This window comes from Anguilla anguilla, chromosome 13, assembly GCF_013347855.1.
Source record: "Anguilla anguilla isolate fAngAng1 chromosome 13, fAngAng1.pri, whole genome shotgun sequence".
In the NCBI taxonomy this organism is placed as follows: domain Eukaryota; kingdom Metazoa; phylum Chordata; class Actinopteri; order Anguilliformes; family Anguillidae; genus Anguilla; species Anguilla anguilla.
Genome location: NC_049213.1, coordinates 5,348,662 through 5,366,202, shown reverse-complemented (window position 1 = coordinate 5,366,202; position 17,541 = coordinate 5,348,662). Strand labels below are relative to the sequence as shown.

The following is a 17,541-nucleotide window of genomic DNA, read 5'->3' as shown; positions in this document are numbered from 1 at the left end:
ATTAATTAGAAAACATACTATAGTAAATAGTAGAAAATACAGTGGATGGAAGTAGAAAATAGATTTTTTTTTTTTTTTTTTTTAAAGAAAATCTGATTGGTAATATCAACACAAAACAAAACAAATAAACTGTCATCAAAAATAACAGCAACAATGTGTGTTAGGTGACTGTCACTCACTATCCTTCAGTTTATCTCTCTCTCTCTCACACTCATTTTTACTCATTCTGACAGTAATAAAGTGTCAATAGGTATGTGGATGTCTCTGCTGTTGCCAGGGCTTGAAGCAGAGAAATGGAAAGCAGGTGGATTTCCCACTGGCTGAAGATTGACCTCCGTCTAGTTTCAGCCATCTGCTCCATATTTCATAGGGCTGGGAGGTCAGAGAGGACTTGACCAGCGATATTTTACAATCCTGATTTTAAATACACTGCCTGGCAAAAAAAAGAAAAAAAGTCGCACACTCTAATATTTTGTTGGACCACCTTTAGCTTTGATTATGGCGCGCATTCGTCGTGGCATTGTTTCAACAACCTCATGCAACGTCACAACATTTATTTCCGTCCAGAATTGCATTATCTTGTATTGATGACGGGAGAGTCGAACCACTCTGTAAAGTCTTAAATTTTGGCATTGTCGTCCTGGAATATGCCCGTGCCGTCAGGGAAGAAAAAATCCATTGATGGGATAACCTGGTCATTCAGTACATTCAGGTACTCAGCTGACTTCATTTTATTGCCGCATAACATTGCTGAGTGTAGACCTGACCAATTGAAGCAACCCCAGATCATAACACTGCCTCCAGAGGCTTGTACAGTGGGCACTGTCCAAAAAAATCCAAACGGTGACTCTTTTTTTTGGCCAGGCAGTGTAGCTGTCCTTATTTTCTCACCACCTCCTATCCTTCCGGAATCTAAACCCCGTCTTTTAGCATGGCTATATAAGGAGTTTGGATTTGGAGGGTGTAAGGTTTCTAGTACTCTATCAAGCCTGTCCCTTCATCAGTGTTCTTATGAGATTCATAGCCTGACATAGCCAACAAACAAAGAACAGTTGTATGAAATCCAGGGAGCTCCACACAACATCATTTTTACATGCATTAAAATGCAAACCAGTTCCAGACACAAATCTTAAACTGATAACATGATACCCCACCTGGACACAATTCAAGTTCTCCACATGTGTAACACCATTTCAACACTGCCTGTGAACATGGCTACATCAGCATTTGTTGTTATTAGTTATTTTGAAAAAATAATAATAATAATAATGAAGGAATTGATATACTGTAAACAGTTGTGGTTAGGGAATTGATATACTGTGAGCAGTTAGGGTAAGAGAATTGATATACTGTGAACAGTTAGGGTTAGTGAATTGATATACTGTAAACAGTTAGGGTTAGTGAATTGATATACTGTGAACAAATAAAAATCAAGAGGTGATGGAGCCTTTGCCCCTAGGCTCTGGAACAGCCTTCCGTACAATATTTGGTCTGCTGATAGTCTCTGCTTTTAAAACTGGCCTAAAAATCTATTTTTACAAAATTGCAGTCTGTAAAGGCAATGGTAACTGATAACTATTCACTGTGCTTTTCCCTTTTTAATCGCTGGGATATATAAAGCTACTAGTTTATTTCCTTTAATTGTTTTTAGTGTGTCTTTCTTTTACTGTACTACTTATTTCTTCCCCTTGTTTTATTATTATTCATATACTTTTATTTAATTTGCTGTGCATTTTCTTTTATACTGCTTTTGTTTCCTTGTGTTGTAATTGTATACCTTTTTCTTTTATCTGTTTTGGAAAGCACTTTGTACTCTTTGCTTGAAAGGTGCAATATAAAAAAAATGTACTATTATTAGTCTATTGATTTACAGTGGCTGTGTCAAATGCCTTGTTTAATTTAATCCATTTAATTCATATCCATTTCTTAGCATCTAGGGTACACAAAACACCTATTGCCAACGTTAAAAGCTCAACAGCGGCCTCTAGAGCAATGGAAAAATGTAGTAGAGAGGAAAAGGAGTCTTCTGAAGTGCTCCAATTCCGTTTCCAGCAAAACACCCCCACAACATGATGCTGCCCCCCCCATGCTTCAAAGTTGGAATAGTGTTCTTCAGATTAAGACTCACCTTTTTTCCTCCATACATAGCGCTGATCATTACGGTTATACGTGATCCACATTTCATGGTAAAATAAATGAATGTTTTTTATATTCATGAATTTCAAACAAAATAAAACAGAAATACTGCCACACGGTGGCCATTTTTAGTAAGCCATCTTTGTTCAAGTGAAAGCTTTGTCAAATTATTCAGTGAATACCCAGTGGAGCTAAGGAATCAACACACCTTGCTTCTAAGTCAGGAAATTTGCTGTGGATTTAAAGGTAATGGCAAAAACCAAGGACACCCCACAGCTCTAAATGTCTGGCAGGGACACATTCACTGTAGACCATAGTTAGTACTGTAATAACGAAAGTAAACAGGCCCAGACACGGGAAAGAATCTACATCCATCTTTTATTGACAGTGACTGAAGAATGAAAATGAACAAAGTAGCCAGCTGATTGGACAAACCCGCTCCGGGGCCTGCCCCCTTCTCCACAGCAACATCAACTCCGCCCATCCCCACTGGGGTTTGAAGGACGGAGCATCATAAGCAGAAGGAAGCAGGAGATTTCTGGGCCACTACAGCCAATCGGCTGACAGGACCAGAAACCCCGGGTCCTCCCCATTGGTCCAGAGGGAGCTGCTCAAGCCTCTCTCTGACGCCAAGGGTGGAGCTGGTTTGTACTCTCAGCATTTTGTGTGGCTAGTCAATTAACCAAAGAGAAAAGGACAAGCAACATCACTGTTGAAAAGATTTTTTAAAAATCTAACGCAATGAGAGGGGAAAAAACAATAACAGGCCAATCTGTTCACATAGTCCATTAATTTAAGCATCATTAAATACCCCCCCCCCCCAACATCATCAATTATTCAGAAGCCCCCTTTTTTGTCATTGGCAATGGTCACTGTCTCTCCGTAAAGAAGCAATTCTTCTTTGGGGGGCTACTACCATTCACAGGCAAATTAGGTATCCGAATACACAACAGACATCTAACAAAAAATTTTTTTGCATTTTTTTGCAAAAAAAAAAAAAAAAAAACACTTGAGGAAAAACTTGGGACACCCCCCCCTTTTATTTTAAGTGCCAACACATCCTGGCAGAATGTTGCTAACTTGCAAGCACCGTTAAAGTGGGGGGGTCTCAAAGCTGATGCCAATTTAAAGAACATTTCCAAAAAAACATGTACACAGGCCACACCGGTAGGGAAACCATTTTTCACTACAGATCACCGTGTCTGTTCCAGTTCCCAAAACAGACAAACCCTTTTTTGAAATATGCGGATCATACAGAGATGACAATGCAATTCTTAACTGATAACTTTCTGATAATGATGATGTTTTTTTTCTTCCTTTTTGATATATATTTTTTTCTTTACTGTTGCACCAATTTGAAAACACATTCATAGCAAATTTCCCTCAAATCTCACAGATGAGTCAAATTTGCTTTTTAAAGATGAAAGATTGATTTTTTTTTTTTCATTTTTTATATCTATTGTGTATGAAGCGGACTTATGGAAGTATGGAATGTTTATTTCCCTTGTACAAAATCAATTCCGTTTCCCTCTGTTGAAGACCAATCGAGCTCCATCGAATATCACTTTACACTGGTCAACTCTGGCCTACTCACAGCCTGGGAGAGAAGTGGAGCTTTTTATTTAAAAAAAGAGGAAAAAGGCCATCAAATGAGACGCGGCGAGATGGCGAAACGGAAGGGGAGCTAACGCAAGCAGCCTGCCGTCCATCCCCCCTCCCACTGAGAGGAAAGGAAAGGGTTTTTTGGTCTGATGCTCTCAACCCTGCGGCTGAACAGGGAGGAGAAATGGACGGCAGAGAGGAGGGGGGAGGGAGGGGAAAGGAGGGGGATGGGGGGGAGGAGTGGGGTGGGGTGGAAAGGCAGAGAGGAGGGGAAGAAAGAGGGGGATGGGTGGGATGGGGAGGGGGGGTGGGGGGGGAATGCACGCACACAAACCACACACACCTGCTCAACTATAAGCAGGGAGAAGGACAGGACAAAAGCAGGGAAAGAAAAAGACAGCAGAGAAAAGAGCGAAGAGTAGGAGGGGGCATTAGGGGGGAGGAAGAGGAGAAGGCGTTAGGGGGGAGGAGGAAGAGGAGGAGGGCTCAGCGAAGCCCGGCGGCGGAGCCTCAGGTGAGCGGGGTGGGGGGCTGCGTTTCCGTGGGGCTGGGCACGCCGGTGCTGTTGGCGGCGTTGTTGTTGCCGCCGCCGCCCTCCTGGCCGCAGCCGCTGACGGAGCCGCGCGGCGGGACCTCGATGATGCGCGGCTTGTCGATGATGCGCGCGCAGCGGCTGCCCTTCTCCACGATGCCGATGATCCAGGCCTGCTGGCCCTCCCCGGCCCCGCCCTCCGGCCCCACCCCGCCCAGACGGCTGGACTTCATCTCCGCGCAGAAGCGCGCGGCCTGCTCCCGCGGCAAGCAGATCAGCAGCCCACCTGAGAGAGAGAGAAGGAGAGAGAGGGAGAGAGAGAGGGGGGGGAGAGAGTGAGAGAGACAGAGAGAAGGAGAAGAGAGGGAGAGAGAGGGGGAGAGAGTGAGAGAGACAGAGAGAGAGAGAGAGGGGGGGAGAGAGTGAGAGAGACAGAGAGAGAGAGAGAGAGAGGGAGGGAGAGAGAGAGAGAGAGAGAGAGAGAGAGAGAGACAGAGAGAGAGAGAGAGAGAGAGAGAGAGAGAGACAGAGAGAGAGAGAGTGAGAGAGCAGGAGAGAGAGGGAGAGAGAGGGAGAGAGTGAGAGAGACAGAGAGAGAGAGAGAGAGAGAGAGAGAGAGAGACAGAGAGAGAGAGAGAGACAGAGAGAGAGAGAGTGAGAGAGCAGGAGAGAGAGGGAGAGAGAGAGAGAGCGAGAGAGAGCGAGAGAGAGAGAGAGAGAGAGAGACAGAGAGAGAGAGTGAGAGAGAGAGAGAGAGTGAGAGAGCGTGTGAACAGTAATCTGGGGAAGGCTTTTTTGCAGTATAAACGCCCGAATGCTTACATACGCGCGCTAGCATACACGCGCTAGCATACGCGCGCTAGCGTACGCGAGCGCAGGGCCGGAGCCCTTACCGGAGGTTTCCGAGGACGTGCCCTGCAGCAGGCCGAACAGGTTCCCGCAGGCCTTGCTGATGGCGGTCATCTTGGCCAGGATGGGCAGGTTGTGGATGACGAAGGCCACGTCGCTCCGCTGCTGCTGGGCCAGGTTGCGGGCGTGGCCCAGGATGCCGAAGCCCGTGATGTCCGTCGCGGCGTGGGCGTTGAAGGTGTGCATGAGGGCGGCAGCTGGGGGTGGGGGCAGGGGGGAAGTAAGGATTTATTTAAATAAATGCGCAGGATTTATTTTCTAAATTTTAAGACTGGACAGGGTAAGGGAGTGAGTGTGTTACCTGTCCTGGGTTTAGGGTAAGGGAGTGAGTGTGTTACCTGTCCTGGGTTTAGGGTCAGGGAGTGGGTGTGTTACCTGTCCTGGGTTTAGGGTAAGGGAGTGAGTGTGTTACCTGTCCTGGGTTTAGGGGAAGGGAGTGAGTGTGTTACCTGTCCTGGGTTTAGGGTAAGGGAGTGGGTGTGTTACCTGTCCTGGGTTTAGGGTAAGGGAGTGAGTGTGTTACCTGTCCTGGGTTTAGGGTAAGGGAGTGAGTGTGACTGTTACCTGTCCTGGGTTTAGGGTAAGGGAGTGAGTGTGTTACCTGTCCTGGGTTTAGGGTAAGGGAGTGAGTGTGTTACCTGTCCTGGGTGTAGGGTAAGGGAGTGGGTGTGTTACTTGTCCTGGGTTTAGGGTAAGGGAGTGAGTGTGTGTTACCTGTCCTGGGTTTAGGGTAATGGAGTGGGTGTGTTACCTGTCCTGGGTTTAGGGTAAGGGAGTGAGTGTGTTACCTGTCCTGGGTTTAGGGTAAGTGAGATGGTGTGACTGTTACCTGTCCTATTCAGCGTGGCCATATTCAGCATGGCTTCCTGATATGCCTGCTCGACCTCCTCCTTCGACACCACCAGCTTGATTTTATTCCATTTATCAGGCTAAACAGAGAGAGAAAAAAACATTTGACATGTGTTGTTATCACTGTTACTGCATTTATTAATTCTGAACACGTAGTTAGTATTTGTTTTTGTAGAAACACATAAAAAAACGCCATGCCAAGGTGGCACAGCCCACTGACAGCTGAACCTCTAAATCATTTGCGTAATTCGTGATAATAATTCTTCAACGCTCACATTGTCCAGCCACTGATGGGCGTTGACCGCCACTTGAGTTCCCAGGGGTTTGGTGAGCACCAGCACGTCACCTGGGACCGCACTGTCCGGCCTGTGAGAGAGGACAGAGAAGCATTCACAGATAACTATGAGAGGAGAGAGAGAAGCACTCACAGATAACTATGAGAGGAGAGAGAGAAGCACTCACAGACAACTATGAGAGGAGAGAGAGAAGCACTCAAGGATAACTATGAGAGGAGAGTTTCTGCAGAAGTCAACGTGCAGCTGTGCCTCTTCAGCTTCTGGGCAACGGTCATTATTATCGGCACGTGACAGTGTAACCACATGTTCCAGTTTAGACCAATGGAATTCAATACTTACACATTCATTGGGCAATAGTGTGTTTTACAACACCACTCCAAGGGCATATAGTGACCAACTGTAGCCAACATTGTTTGGACTGTTCCACTGCCCCTTTTACTCTTCTGGGTGATCTTGAATGCTTGTAAGCACGCCACATTGGCCAAGAACAGAATATACTGTCCAAAAATAACTGTCCAGCTAAGGCCCGGTACACTGTATCTTTTTAAACGTTAGCATGTATTTACCTTATTCTACACCAAGTAATATCACCCACATTATGGACAGTTACTAAACAGGCTACCTAATTCATGAACTATGGATTAATGCGATTATGGATTAATTACATTTTAGCTAGCCACCATATCTTGTTAACTTTAGCCAAGACAAACTTCATGCTTTTCGCAACATGGGGCAAGGCAACAGGTTGGCAACAATATTGGAGCCTACATTTTGTATACTTGGTTCAACTGTACATTAGCTGGCTTGTCAAACGTTGTGTGATGACATACGTAGCTAGCCAATATCATACAAGTATCAAGTATCATATACAATGCATCAGATGAAGAAATCTCATTCCCGTTGCTGTATGAAAGTTCAGTTTCAACTGATTGGGTGTGCTTGTTGTTTACATCCTCACAGACTAAAATGTGCAAAATTTCACTACTTGGACTCAGCTCATCAAATCAACATATGTGGCTGCAGTGGATCCCTACAGATTCCACATTTTGCGTGTGTCCTGCATTTACATTATACAAAAAAGTTCATTTTCCTACAGAGGTTTTGCAAGTCAGCAGACCCAACTCGATTTAAAGCACGTGACCCTCGAGATCAGCACAGGCTCCTCGCATTTTGCGAAGGCAGCACGCTCGCTCGGCGCGAAAGACGGCAGGATCCCGCGTTGATCCCATCTCTCCGTGCGTACAAGCGTGCGCGCACGCCGCGGGCGCGCACCTCCGAGAGGGCGGGGCTGGACTCACATGATGAAGTCGTTGGGCTGGCACACGACGGTGGCCACGCCCCCGATGATGATCCAGGGGTTGATGACGGTCTGCCCCCCCGTGACCGAGGTCCCGCCCTCCTCGGCAGCGTCCCGGAAGCCCTGTATCATCAGCGGCATCACCTTCTCCCGCTCCTGAGAAAGGAACAGCGGCACTGCATTGGGGGCGGCGGCGTAGCGTAACGGGTAAGGAGCTGGCCTCGTAACCTAAAGGTCGCAGGTTCGATTCCCGGGTAGGGCGCTGCCGTTGTACCCATAAGCAAGGTACTTAACCTGCATTGCGTCAGCGTATATCCAGCTGTATAAATGGATGCAGTGTAAAATGCTATGTGAAAAGTTGTGTAAGTCGCTTTGGATAAGAGCGTCTGCTAAATGCCCGTAATGGGTAAATGAGAAAATAAATAAGAAAAAGCAGCATCACGTTCACTGCAAATGAGGAATTCAGAAAAGAGAAGCACGTATATGGATATATGATATATTCCATATATGGAATTTCCTATGCCGCGGTGGCAGAGAGAGATCTCACTGCAGTTAGCGGTGATCCCAGTGGAGGGGTTAGTACTAACTTTAAAATGTTATTATTATTAGGTGTGCCTTTTAAATGTGTAACCACTAAGCATTAAGAAACACGCTAAACCCGAAGGAAATGATACCGTACTGTGCGGATTTGAACTGCAGAGAGAGCGAGAGAGAGGGAGGGAGGGAGAGAGAGTGTGAGAGAGAGTGAGAGAGAGACAGCATTTGCTTACCTTGTCGTTCATCTTCTGACTGACGCTCAGCAGCATGAGCATGTTGTCGCACTCAGTGATGCCCATGGCGTACAGGTCGCTCAGGACATTGGCACAGGCAATGCGGCCCTGAGGGGGAAATGGTGGTACTTACAGAGTAGCCCATATCAATGCAATCTGTCAGATACACGCACCAGAATATACCACATATACCTTACAATCGGTCAGATAAATACGCCAGAATATACCATAGATACCTGGACAACCTGTCAGATGCACACACCAGAATGTACCATAGATACCCGACAACCTGTCAGATAAAGGCACCTTAAAGTCTCTTAAAGAAACCGATTCCACCAATGAGTAGATTTATGCAAGAATTGTGGGAAACTATCAACAAGTTGCAGCTGACTAAAGAAAACTCACCATCATGTAAGGGTCCTCCACCAGAGGGTAGAAGAAGTCGGTGGTCTGGACCAAAGAGAGACCCCCATGCCTAAGAGGGATCACACACGAATCCATCCCAATACCTGTGGGAACAGTGGGCTAGTCAGTACGGCCTCGGACAGGACTGAGAACGCTCAGGCACCTGCTGCAGCTGCAGATTTACAGGGCACGGCCATTTTCTCTCATCTCATCCCAGTTTTCAAGCTACTTTTCAAACCACTGCCCAAAATGGTCAAATATGGACTCAATTTCTATTCGTCATTACTTTCTATTTTTTTTGTTGGTCCATAACAATTATCAAAGTAATTATTTGCTTTTCTCCTTCACATTTTCAATGCAAATTTAAACACATTTATGATGTAAAAATATTTTTCCAATATTCAAGCCTTGGTAACATTTCTCATTTACAAAAATATTCACCCACAACACTTTGTATATGAGCCTTCGGGAGCAACCACAGGTCTGAGCCTTGTGCCCTACATGTCTGTATGAGCACTGCATATTTTGAGTTTGCAATTTTTGCACACAATTCCAGGAAAATCTGTACTTGCCAAAGCAAGACAAACAGCATTGGCAGGCAGGTTGCTTCACAGACCAGTGGGATTTAAGTGTGGGGTTTGGCTAATTCCAGACTACTGACCTTCTGGATATTAACGCTATACCTATAGTTTTCGTTTTGGGCTTCGGGTCATTGCTCAGTTGAAACACAAATGTTTGCTGTAAACACAGAGCTCTTGATGACTGAAGAGTCTCTCCTTGGTAACGGAACACCTCCGTAGTATTCTTTTTGTGCGTAGCGTTCTGTTGCCGCCGCGTTCGTTTCCATCTCCCTACAGGTGAAGTTAATGACGTCGCAGGCCCGCTGAGGAAATCCCGATCTGAAAATGCGCTGGGGGGGGAGGGGGGGGCGGGGACGCACGCCATCGCCTGGCAACCGGGCTGAGGGATGCCTGTTGCTGCGGACACCGGAACCGTCACAGGGCAGCGCTATTAAAAAGATGCAGGACTGCATACTGACTGACAACGCGCATATTTTTCCATTAGACCTCAGTCTATCGTTTATAGTCCACAGTCCGCTGTCCTGCTGTCTACCAATCCTTACAACGCCATCACCTTTAACGTGACTGTTACATCGCCAGTGCTGCCTGCACTACTTCTTAGTTACAGAAAATTATTTTAGATAAGAGCACAGGCTGTAAGGATAGTCAGCAATTACTCCATTTTCTACCACGGAACGTCTAAGAGGGATTGGGGAATGGACTTTTGATATATATGCTTAGAACATCTTTAAGACATATAGATCCAACCCCCTGCTCTGCTGTATAATAAATTCCTGCTTGCCTTTTATATATCAATTAGTGCGCAGCTGAGTCCTTCTTTCAGGTTGTGGTTATCACTGAGGTGGCCTTGTGTTGCGTTCATTAGAGTACACCTGGTTACTGTAACGCAGGTGGATTGTGGGTCATAACCGAAGATATTTTTGTAGAAAAAGTCACAAATCTGTAAATGGTTTCACAAATCAGTAATAGCTCTTTATCAGCTATTGCAAGGCTGCTGAACCCTGGTCCTGGAGATTTTTTAGGTTTTTGTAGGTTTTCGTTTCAACCCTAATTTTACACACCCGATTCTACTAATCAGAACCACAATGAAATCTCTAGCTGTTGAAAGAGGTGTGCTTTGTTAGAGTTGAAGTGAAAGCCAAAAGGACGACAGATCTCCAGGCACAGGGTCGGGCATCCCCGAGTTATCCGACATGGGCCAACATTTCAACATCGCGCATCCCAACTCACGTTCTCAAAAAGCAAAAAAAAAAAAACATCAGTGAAAGGCAAGCAGCAGCCTGCTGCCTCTGAAACATGCTTCCATCAACTTCCTCTTCCGTGGAGGCTACGCTCTTCCGACAACCGCCGTCGCTGTCAGACCGGTTCATTTTCACGCCTTTCTTGCTCAACGGGCATGTCCTCTCTTTAGCAACGCTACGCACGCATGTCGACAACAAGCGTGTCGTTAGGCCTCTTCCTGCAAAGTAACTGTCCATTTTGTGTTTCCCTGCATGCAGGCTACAGTGCCACGTAAAAGTATTTGTTCTCTGCCTGATTTCCTCTATTATTGCATGTTTGTCACACTGAATGGTTTCAGATCTATAATATTAGACAAAGGGAAATGGAGTCAACACAAAACACGTTCTTGAAATTATTATTTAATTTATTTAATGAAAAAAAAATGAAATAAACACGTCACCCATGTGAAGAAGTCATTGCCCCCTCAGTTACTCAACCAATTAACCAAATTTAACTGATAATGACTTGATTGCAGCCAAATTTAAACCTCATCACAAAGTTTCTACAAGTACAATATGCCATGATCAAAGGAAATTCCAGAAGAGTTGAGGAAAAAAAGTCTTCTTTAAAAAATATATCAGTCTGGAAAAGGTTACAAGCTATTTCTTAGGTTCTGGGACTCCACCGAATCACAGAGATAGATGATCTCCAAATGGAGAACACTTGTAACAGTGGTGAATCTTCCCAGGAGGGGCCAGCCAGCCAAAATTTCTCTAAGGGCACAGTGACAACTCCTCCAAGAAGTCACAAATGATCCCAGAACATCCACAGAACCACAGGCCTCTGTAGCATCAGTGAAGGTGTGTTCATGACTCCACAATAAGAAAGCAACTGGGGAAAAATAGGATTCAAAACCACTGCTAACCAAGAGAAGCATCAATGCTCATCTCGCATTTGCAAAAAGAAGAAAAAAAAAAAGCTTCCTGGATGATCCCCATTTCTTTTTGGATAATGTTCTATGCACACATGAGTCAGAAGTGGACAACAGAGGTCCTATTATGTCTGGCATAAATCAACTGCATTTCATAGTAAGAACATCAACATCAACCAACAGTCAAACATGAGGTGGTAATGTGATGGTTTTGGGATGCTTTGCTGCCTCGGGACCTGGATGACTTGCCATTATTGAAGCAACAACAAATTCCATCTGTACCAGAACATTCTTAGTCATTCTGTCCAGTCATCTGTCCATGGGCTGAGGCTGAAGTGTAATTGGGTTATGCAGCCAGACAATGATCCAAAACACAAAAGCAAGTCCACATCTGAACGGCTGAAAAGAAACCAAATTAAAGATCTGGAGTGGCCCAGACAAAGTCCTGAGTTGAACTTGAAAAAAAAAACTTGAACCCAATAAAGATGCTGTGACAGGACCTGAAACAAGCAGTTAACCAATACCAATCTTTCTGAACTGAAGCAGTTCTGCAAAAAAAGATTGGGCTACAATTATTCAACAGCAATGTGAAAGACATATCAAATCATAGGAATCGACTGGTTGCAATCATTGCTGCTAATGATGGTGCAACCAGTTAAGTTTAATGGGTAATATGGGTGTTTGATAACTTGTTTCATTAAATAAATGAATTTTTAATTTAAAAAATGTATTGTGTCTTAACTCAGGTTCCCTCTCTCTAATATTACATTTTGTCTGTATTTTTGTTAACTCTATACTGATGTAAACTCATCTTTCACTTATCTGCAATAATTATTTTAGCGATAATTCTTTATTCTCAATTTATTTTTATTTTTAAAATGAGAGAAAGTGTAGTTAATGCAATCACTAAAACAACTTTTTGGGATAGCTGAGGTTTCCTGGTGACATGGACTTCTTGCTTATCCATGATGACACAGCAGAAATTAAGAGTTGTGCTTAATACTACCTGCACTATCCTTTGGGCTTTTAGTATTTTTCCATCACAGTAAGCTAGCTTGGCTCTGTTGATGGCAGCTTGAAAACTGTGAATTAGAAAAAGAAAATTACATGCAAAGCTGCATGCTAACCCATGATCAGAATAAAAGAAGCAGTTCCTTTGCTTACTAGCTGTGCTACAACAGTACCAGTATTCCACCCCTCTGGCAAGACAGCATTTCCTTCATTTGCATGAAATTTTATTTGTGGTAACTGGGCTAGTCAGGCTAATTTGCATTTTGTAGAGATGGTGAGCTAAGCTAGCTTACAGTGTTGGAAAAATGTTAAAAGCTCGAAGGAGACTGTATGTAGCATTAGCACAACTCTTCATTTCTGCTATATCATCATGGATAAGCATTAGTCCACATGCAAGCAGGAAACTTGAACTATCAAATAAAACAAAGGTAAATTATTGCTAACAAGCAATAAACATATTCTGTGCTCTCTACTGGCATTCTCCCTGAGAACAATGCCATTGTTCAATGTCAATCCATCAGGCACTGCTATACTGCAAAGACAGGTATATTGTACATAAAACACTGACATCTTTTGAGGGCAGTCATTAATGACCAAATTGATGGATAATTTAATGGGCTCAATGCAGACTGAATTAATTACGTATCGGTTATGTCTACAGTATTCACAAAAAAACAAAGAGCTAGCCCTTCTCAGTGGTTCATCCTGGCAGGACAGTTCCAGTTCTATCAAGTCTACCCAGCTATATAACAAGCAGTCCTATGCTGCAACAGCTAAATGACTCAGCAGACTGGCTACAGCAGCCTTGGTAGCATAATGTCAAAAGGTCTGTTGTTCCAGGGTTTGCATAGCAGTGCCTGTTCATCAGCCAAATGCCATGGCAGTGAATCACAAAATACATAGCCAAGGCAATAAAGGAGTCTCCACTTTACCAGAGGGCAAAATCTATTGGTACTTCCAGCCAATGCAGGCTCATAAGGCGGAGTAGTTATACATTAACAAAGCTACCAGTTGTGACTCGAGCCAAAGGGCCAAAGTGTAAAAAACACACACAATGGGGCCAAACTAAGCTAAACTGACTGTGCTGTTACCCTTCCACTGCATGTGAACGCTGAGGTTTGCTGTCCTCTACCATGTTGTTGGGGTGGGGCAGTTTCATGGTTGTGTGCACCCCATTTCCACAAATCTTTTAGACATGCTGCCAAAGAATAGCACAATGGGTCATCGCTGTTCTACACTCAGGCTTCCATACTGTATGTGCAAAATAACAATAATCACCTGTTCCTAACTCATTTGCATTTCTGTTCTCTTAGCTGACTAATTCAGTACAAGGATATTTTTAAAAAAGTAAAGTGTCTATAAAATGTCACAGAATAAAAGCAGATAATTATTTCATTATTTCAAGTGCAAACTCATCTTTACAATGACTTGAAAGAAGAACATTTGATGCTTAACATTTGAATTAGGAGGGATAGTACAGTTTCTTATGTTTATTGATATAATCATTTTGTGTGATTAAGGTTTAGACCTGTGGACTTTTTTTGGCTAGTATGGGGGGCATGCATTTGTGGTTTAAAGCAAGAAAACACTTCTAGTAACTACAAAGCAGCATGTACAGCAAGTTATGTTTCCACAGGCTATACAAACACATTCATTTTACAGCATTTATTCACAATTATAAACAAAGTATCCAATATTATATTCCGCTGGTACTTTGAGTAAAGTGGTCTCAGGTTGCATGTGCCAGAGGTTCCATAGTTCCAACCAATCTTTTAAAAAAAAATATATATATAAGCTATATGCACACATACAACCTCTGGAGGCATTACACTGTGATACAAGCAGCTTTGGAGTTACCTGATGAAATGTATTTTCTTGCATCAAACCACAAACTAACGAATGCCCCTACACGAGCCATTCTAAAGCCAGAAACTTTGCCATAAAATTTCCTTCAAAAACTTCATGGACCGAGGTAAAATAAAGCTAAACAAACACACACGCACACGAGCTGTCCCTTTAAGAGGTATGCGTAGAAACCCGTTTTAATCAAACGTTTTCAGAAATCTTCAACCAAAGTTTTTGTATATTTAAATTAGTTTACTGAAAAAAAAATGTAAATGTTGCTCTGTGAAAATGTTGCTAAACAGTCAAGTCTAACATTTCGGCAACAAAATGGCGTATGGAAGCACGGCCTCGACATCTGACAAGCAAGGAACATTATTGATTGACAAATGCGTAACGTTAGTTAAGCAGTGATCACGTTTTCACTGTCGATCTGTGCACGGTTACTGCCTGGAAACCAAAACACAATACACATCCTGAATGAATAGCTAGCTAGCAAGCAAAGTAAAGTCGATACACAGCCAAGTACGCGCTCCCGCATTGTGCTAAGAGAGGCAACGGTGCTTTCCCGTTTTGAATGAATCCCCCAACGTGCCTACTGCCTACAAAATATTGATTTTACCACTGCGTCCACATGTTGCGTAACGTTATTGGTTTTGGCGATTTGTTCCTAATAACCAAAAATACAAGCTAATTAGCAACACGTAATTGCTAGCGACTGTAATTGCATGGACTGTCTCGTTCTCGGATTACGCTAGCTAGTTAGCTAGCTGATCAGACAATTCCCCGCGTTTTACTTCAAACAATTCGACCCTTGTGACTTGCCATGTAAGATAACTGGGCGAACATACGCCATCTCAATTAAAATGCAAATACGCACCCGGCAACGCATATAGATTACTGTTTGCAAGACACAATTTAACTACTATTAAGACAGCTAACGCTATCTATCTAGACAGACTACCTAAGTTTACAAGTGGGCATGAACGTTGTTATAAAAAAAAAGTTACGAAATGGCTTATTTTTTATACGTATCAACTACCAAGCCTACTAGTTGCATGAACCTCACGAAACGGTTCTATAAAAAACACGAAATGCACGGTTATTGGCTAGACTAATGGAACAGATACATGACATGAGTATGGCCAATTTTCTTAGCATATGTCAAAGCGCTGTGGCCGATACCTTTGGTAACGTTGGCTAGCTACATATTCCACCACCTAGCCAGTATTAACTTGCTAGCTATATCAGAGCCCACGAAGTCTGGAACTGACACGTTAGTTGACATTCAAAAATGATCACCTGTCAAATCATACAACAATAGGACTAGGAGCAGGTACTTTGAATACACTACGGCGTAAAACTGAAAACGCGCGACTCCTTACCTAGCCGGGGGCCGTGCGGAACCGGGGCAAGTTGCCCATATTCAGAGGCCTCGTCTCCACCAACTGTGCCAGTGCCCCCGTCTTCCCCCGTCACCGGCGCCGGGCGATCAGGCTCCAGTCCCTGCAGGAGTTTGAGCAGAGTCTCCTGAGGGACCTTACAGCCTCATCCCTTCATATCAGAGAAGGCCGTAAGACGAAACCCACGGTCTAGGCCATGATCCTCCGGCCGAAATGTTTGATAGCCAACGGGGAACTGCGCTCCGAGCCCAGCCGCGGAGCCAGTGTCGGCTGGAGCGGTCGTTGATTCCCCAGCGGACATGTCACTTACTTAAATATAGTTTTTTGTGTTTGTCATTCAGATGCTGTCATCTGCATTTACCACAGGCTATTTCCGACTACAGGTTTGAATGAAATGACTAGCAAGACAGTATTTGTTATCTGTAATTCAATGCTCGGGGAAAGAGGCGGAAAACTGCCAGTGTTTCAACCATTATTTTCTATTGGAGGAGTGTACGGAATTCTGCTTCATGAGTAAATTATAGTAATTCGGTAATGCTCAATTTTTCAAACAAGATATAATCTTTTTATTTTTATTTTTTACTAATTACTCTTAAACAGTTGACAAAAAATAAAACGGTTGCGGTTTAACATTTTAATTCTTAGCGCCGCGATTTACGTGTATACCCTTCTGTTTTTAATTTGGTATCTCCCATTGCGCCTGCGCAGTTACGTAGCTAGCGCAAATTCACAAATACACGGATTTGAAAAACTTCACAGGCCCTAGGGAACAAAAAACAAACAAAAAAAAACTGCAGTACAGCTACAAACTTAAGGGACTGTTTTTTGTGTCTATTTTGCTTCATGGCATTTTTAGGAAGGCATAAATGTAACACTTGATAAATGTAACACGGCTGGTTTGTTTCACCGGACCTTGCCGGTTTACTAAAGGTCGTGGCAGTATCCTGCGCTCTCGGTTATTCCAGTAGGCCTGCGCCAATCGTTTTCCGGTAGATCCTGGTTCAACAGTATTTCATCTTCACAATTTTAGACGTACAGTAGTTACTGGTCTCTCATAGAGAGGAGAATCGCCATAAATGTAACGTTTGATAAATGTTGCACGGTCAATAATTGTGATGGCATACAGCCAAGTTACGTTGGAACAGGGTGAGAATGTCCAGAAATTAATGTTTTTAAGGGCTGAGAGTCTGACTGTTGCGGTTATTTCTGTGGGGAACCCTGAAAAGTGCCAAACTTTTGGTGCTGTATAGGCATGGGGCATGCTTGGCGTAACTTGGCTGGATGGCATACCTGCCATCCCAATAAGTTGCTTGTCAATGTTTATGCAGTGTTTCTTTTCATAAGTAAAGCCCCGCACTTGTCTGTTCTGGTCTTTTCTTGTCAGTTATGATGTTGTCTTGTGGTCTTGTCTTGCTCGGTGTGGTTTGTTCTTGTTTCTCTGATCTCATCAAGGGAGTTTGGTCTGAACCTCACATTTATACCCCACGAACATAGGCAGCCATGGATGACTATTCAGGAGTTCCTGAAAACTCAGCTGTACTTAAAAAAGAAAGGTGCACTTAATAGAAGTAAAATATGAATGTGAATTTGTCTGTTAGATTTTGATCCAGGGATGCCGGTAATTGAATAGGTGACACATTTCTCTCATATTCTGAGTGTAGGATTAAGCTGATAAACAACAAACACACTTTCCCATATCTTATTAGCTCATCTCTAACAAGGGTGCCAATAATCCTGGAAGGTACAGTAGGTGTAG

The 17,541-nt window shown here is 43.6% G+C and overlaps 1 protein-coding gene across 1 annotated transcript; it reads right to left on the bottom strand.

Annotated features, from left to right (window-relative positions):
* Positions 1-4,020: 4,020 nt before the first annotated feature.
* On the bottom strand, positions 4,021-16,241 carry sephs3 (selenophosphate synthetase 3). Its single transcript, XM_035386910.1, has 8 exons — positions 15,768-16,241; positions 8,797-8,900; positions 8,392-8,499; positions 7,623-7,777; positions 6,304-6,394; positions 6,009-6,108; positions 5,164-5,376; positions 4,021-4,556 (listed from the first exon to the last, which is right to left on the bottom strand). Exons 2-8 carry the CDS (start codon positions 8,890-8,892, stop codon positions 4,249-4,251), a joined length of 1,071 nt encoding a protein of 356 aa, XP_035242801.1. The 5' UTR covers positions 8,893-8,900; positions 15,768-16,241; the 3' UTR covers positions 4,021-4,248.
* Between the last annotated feature and the right edge of the window lie 1,300 nt (positions 16,242-17,541).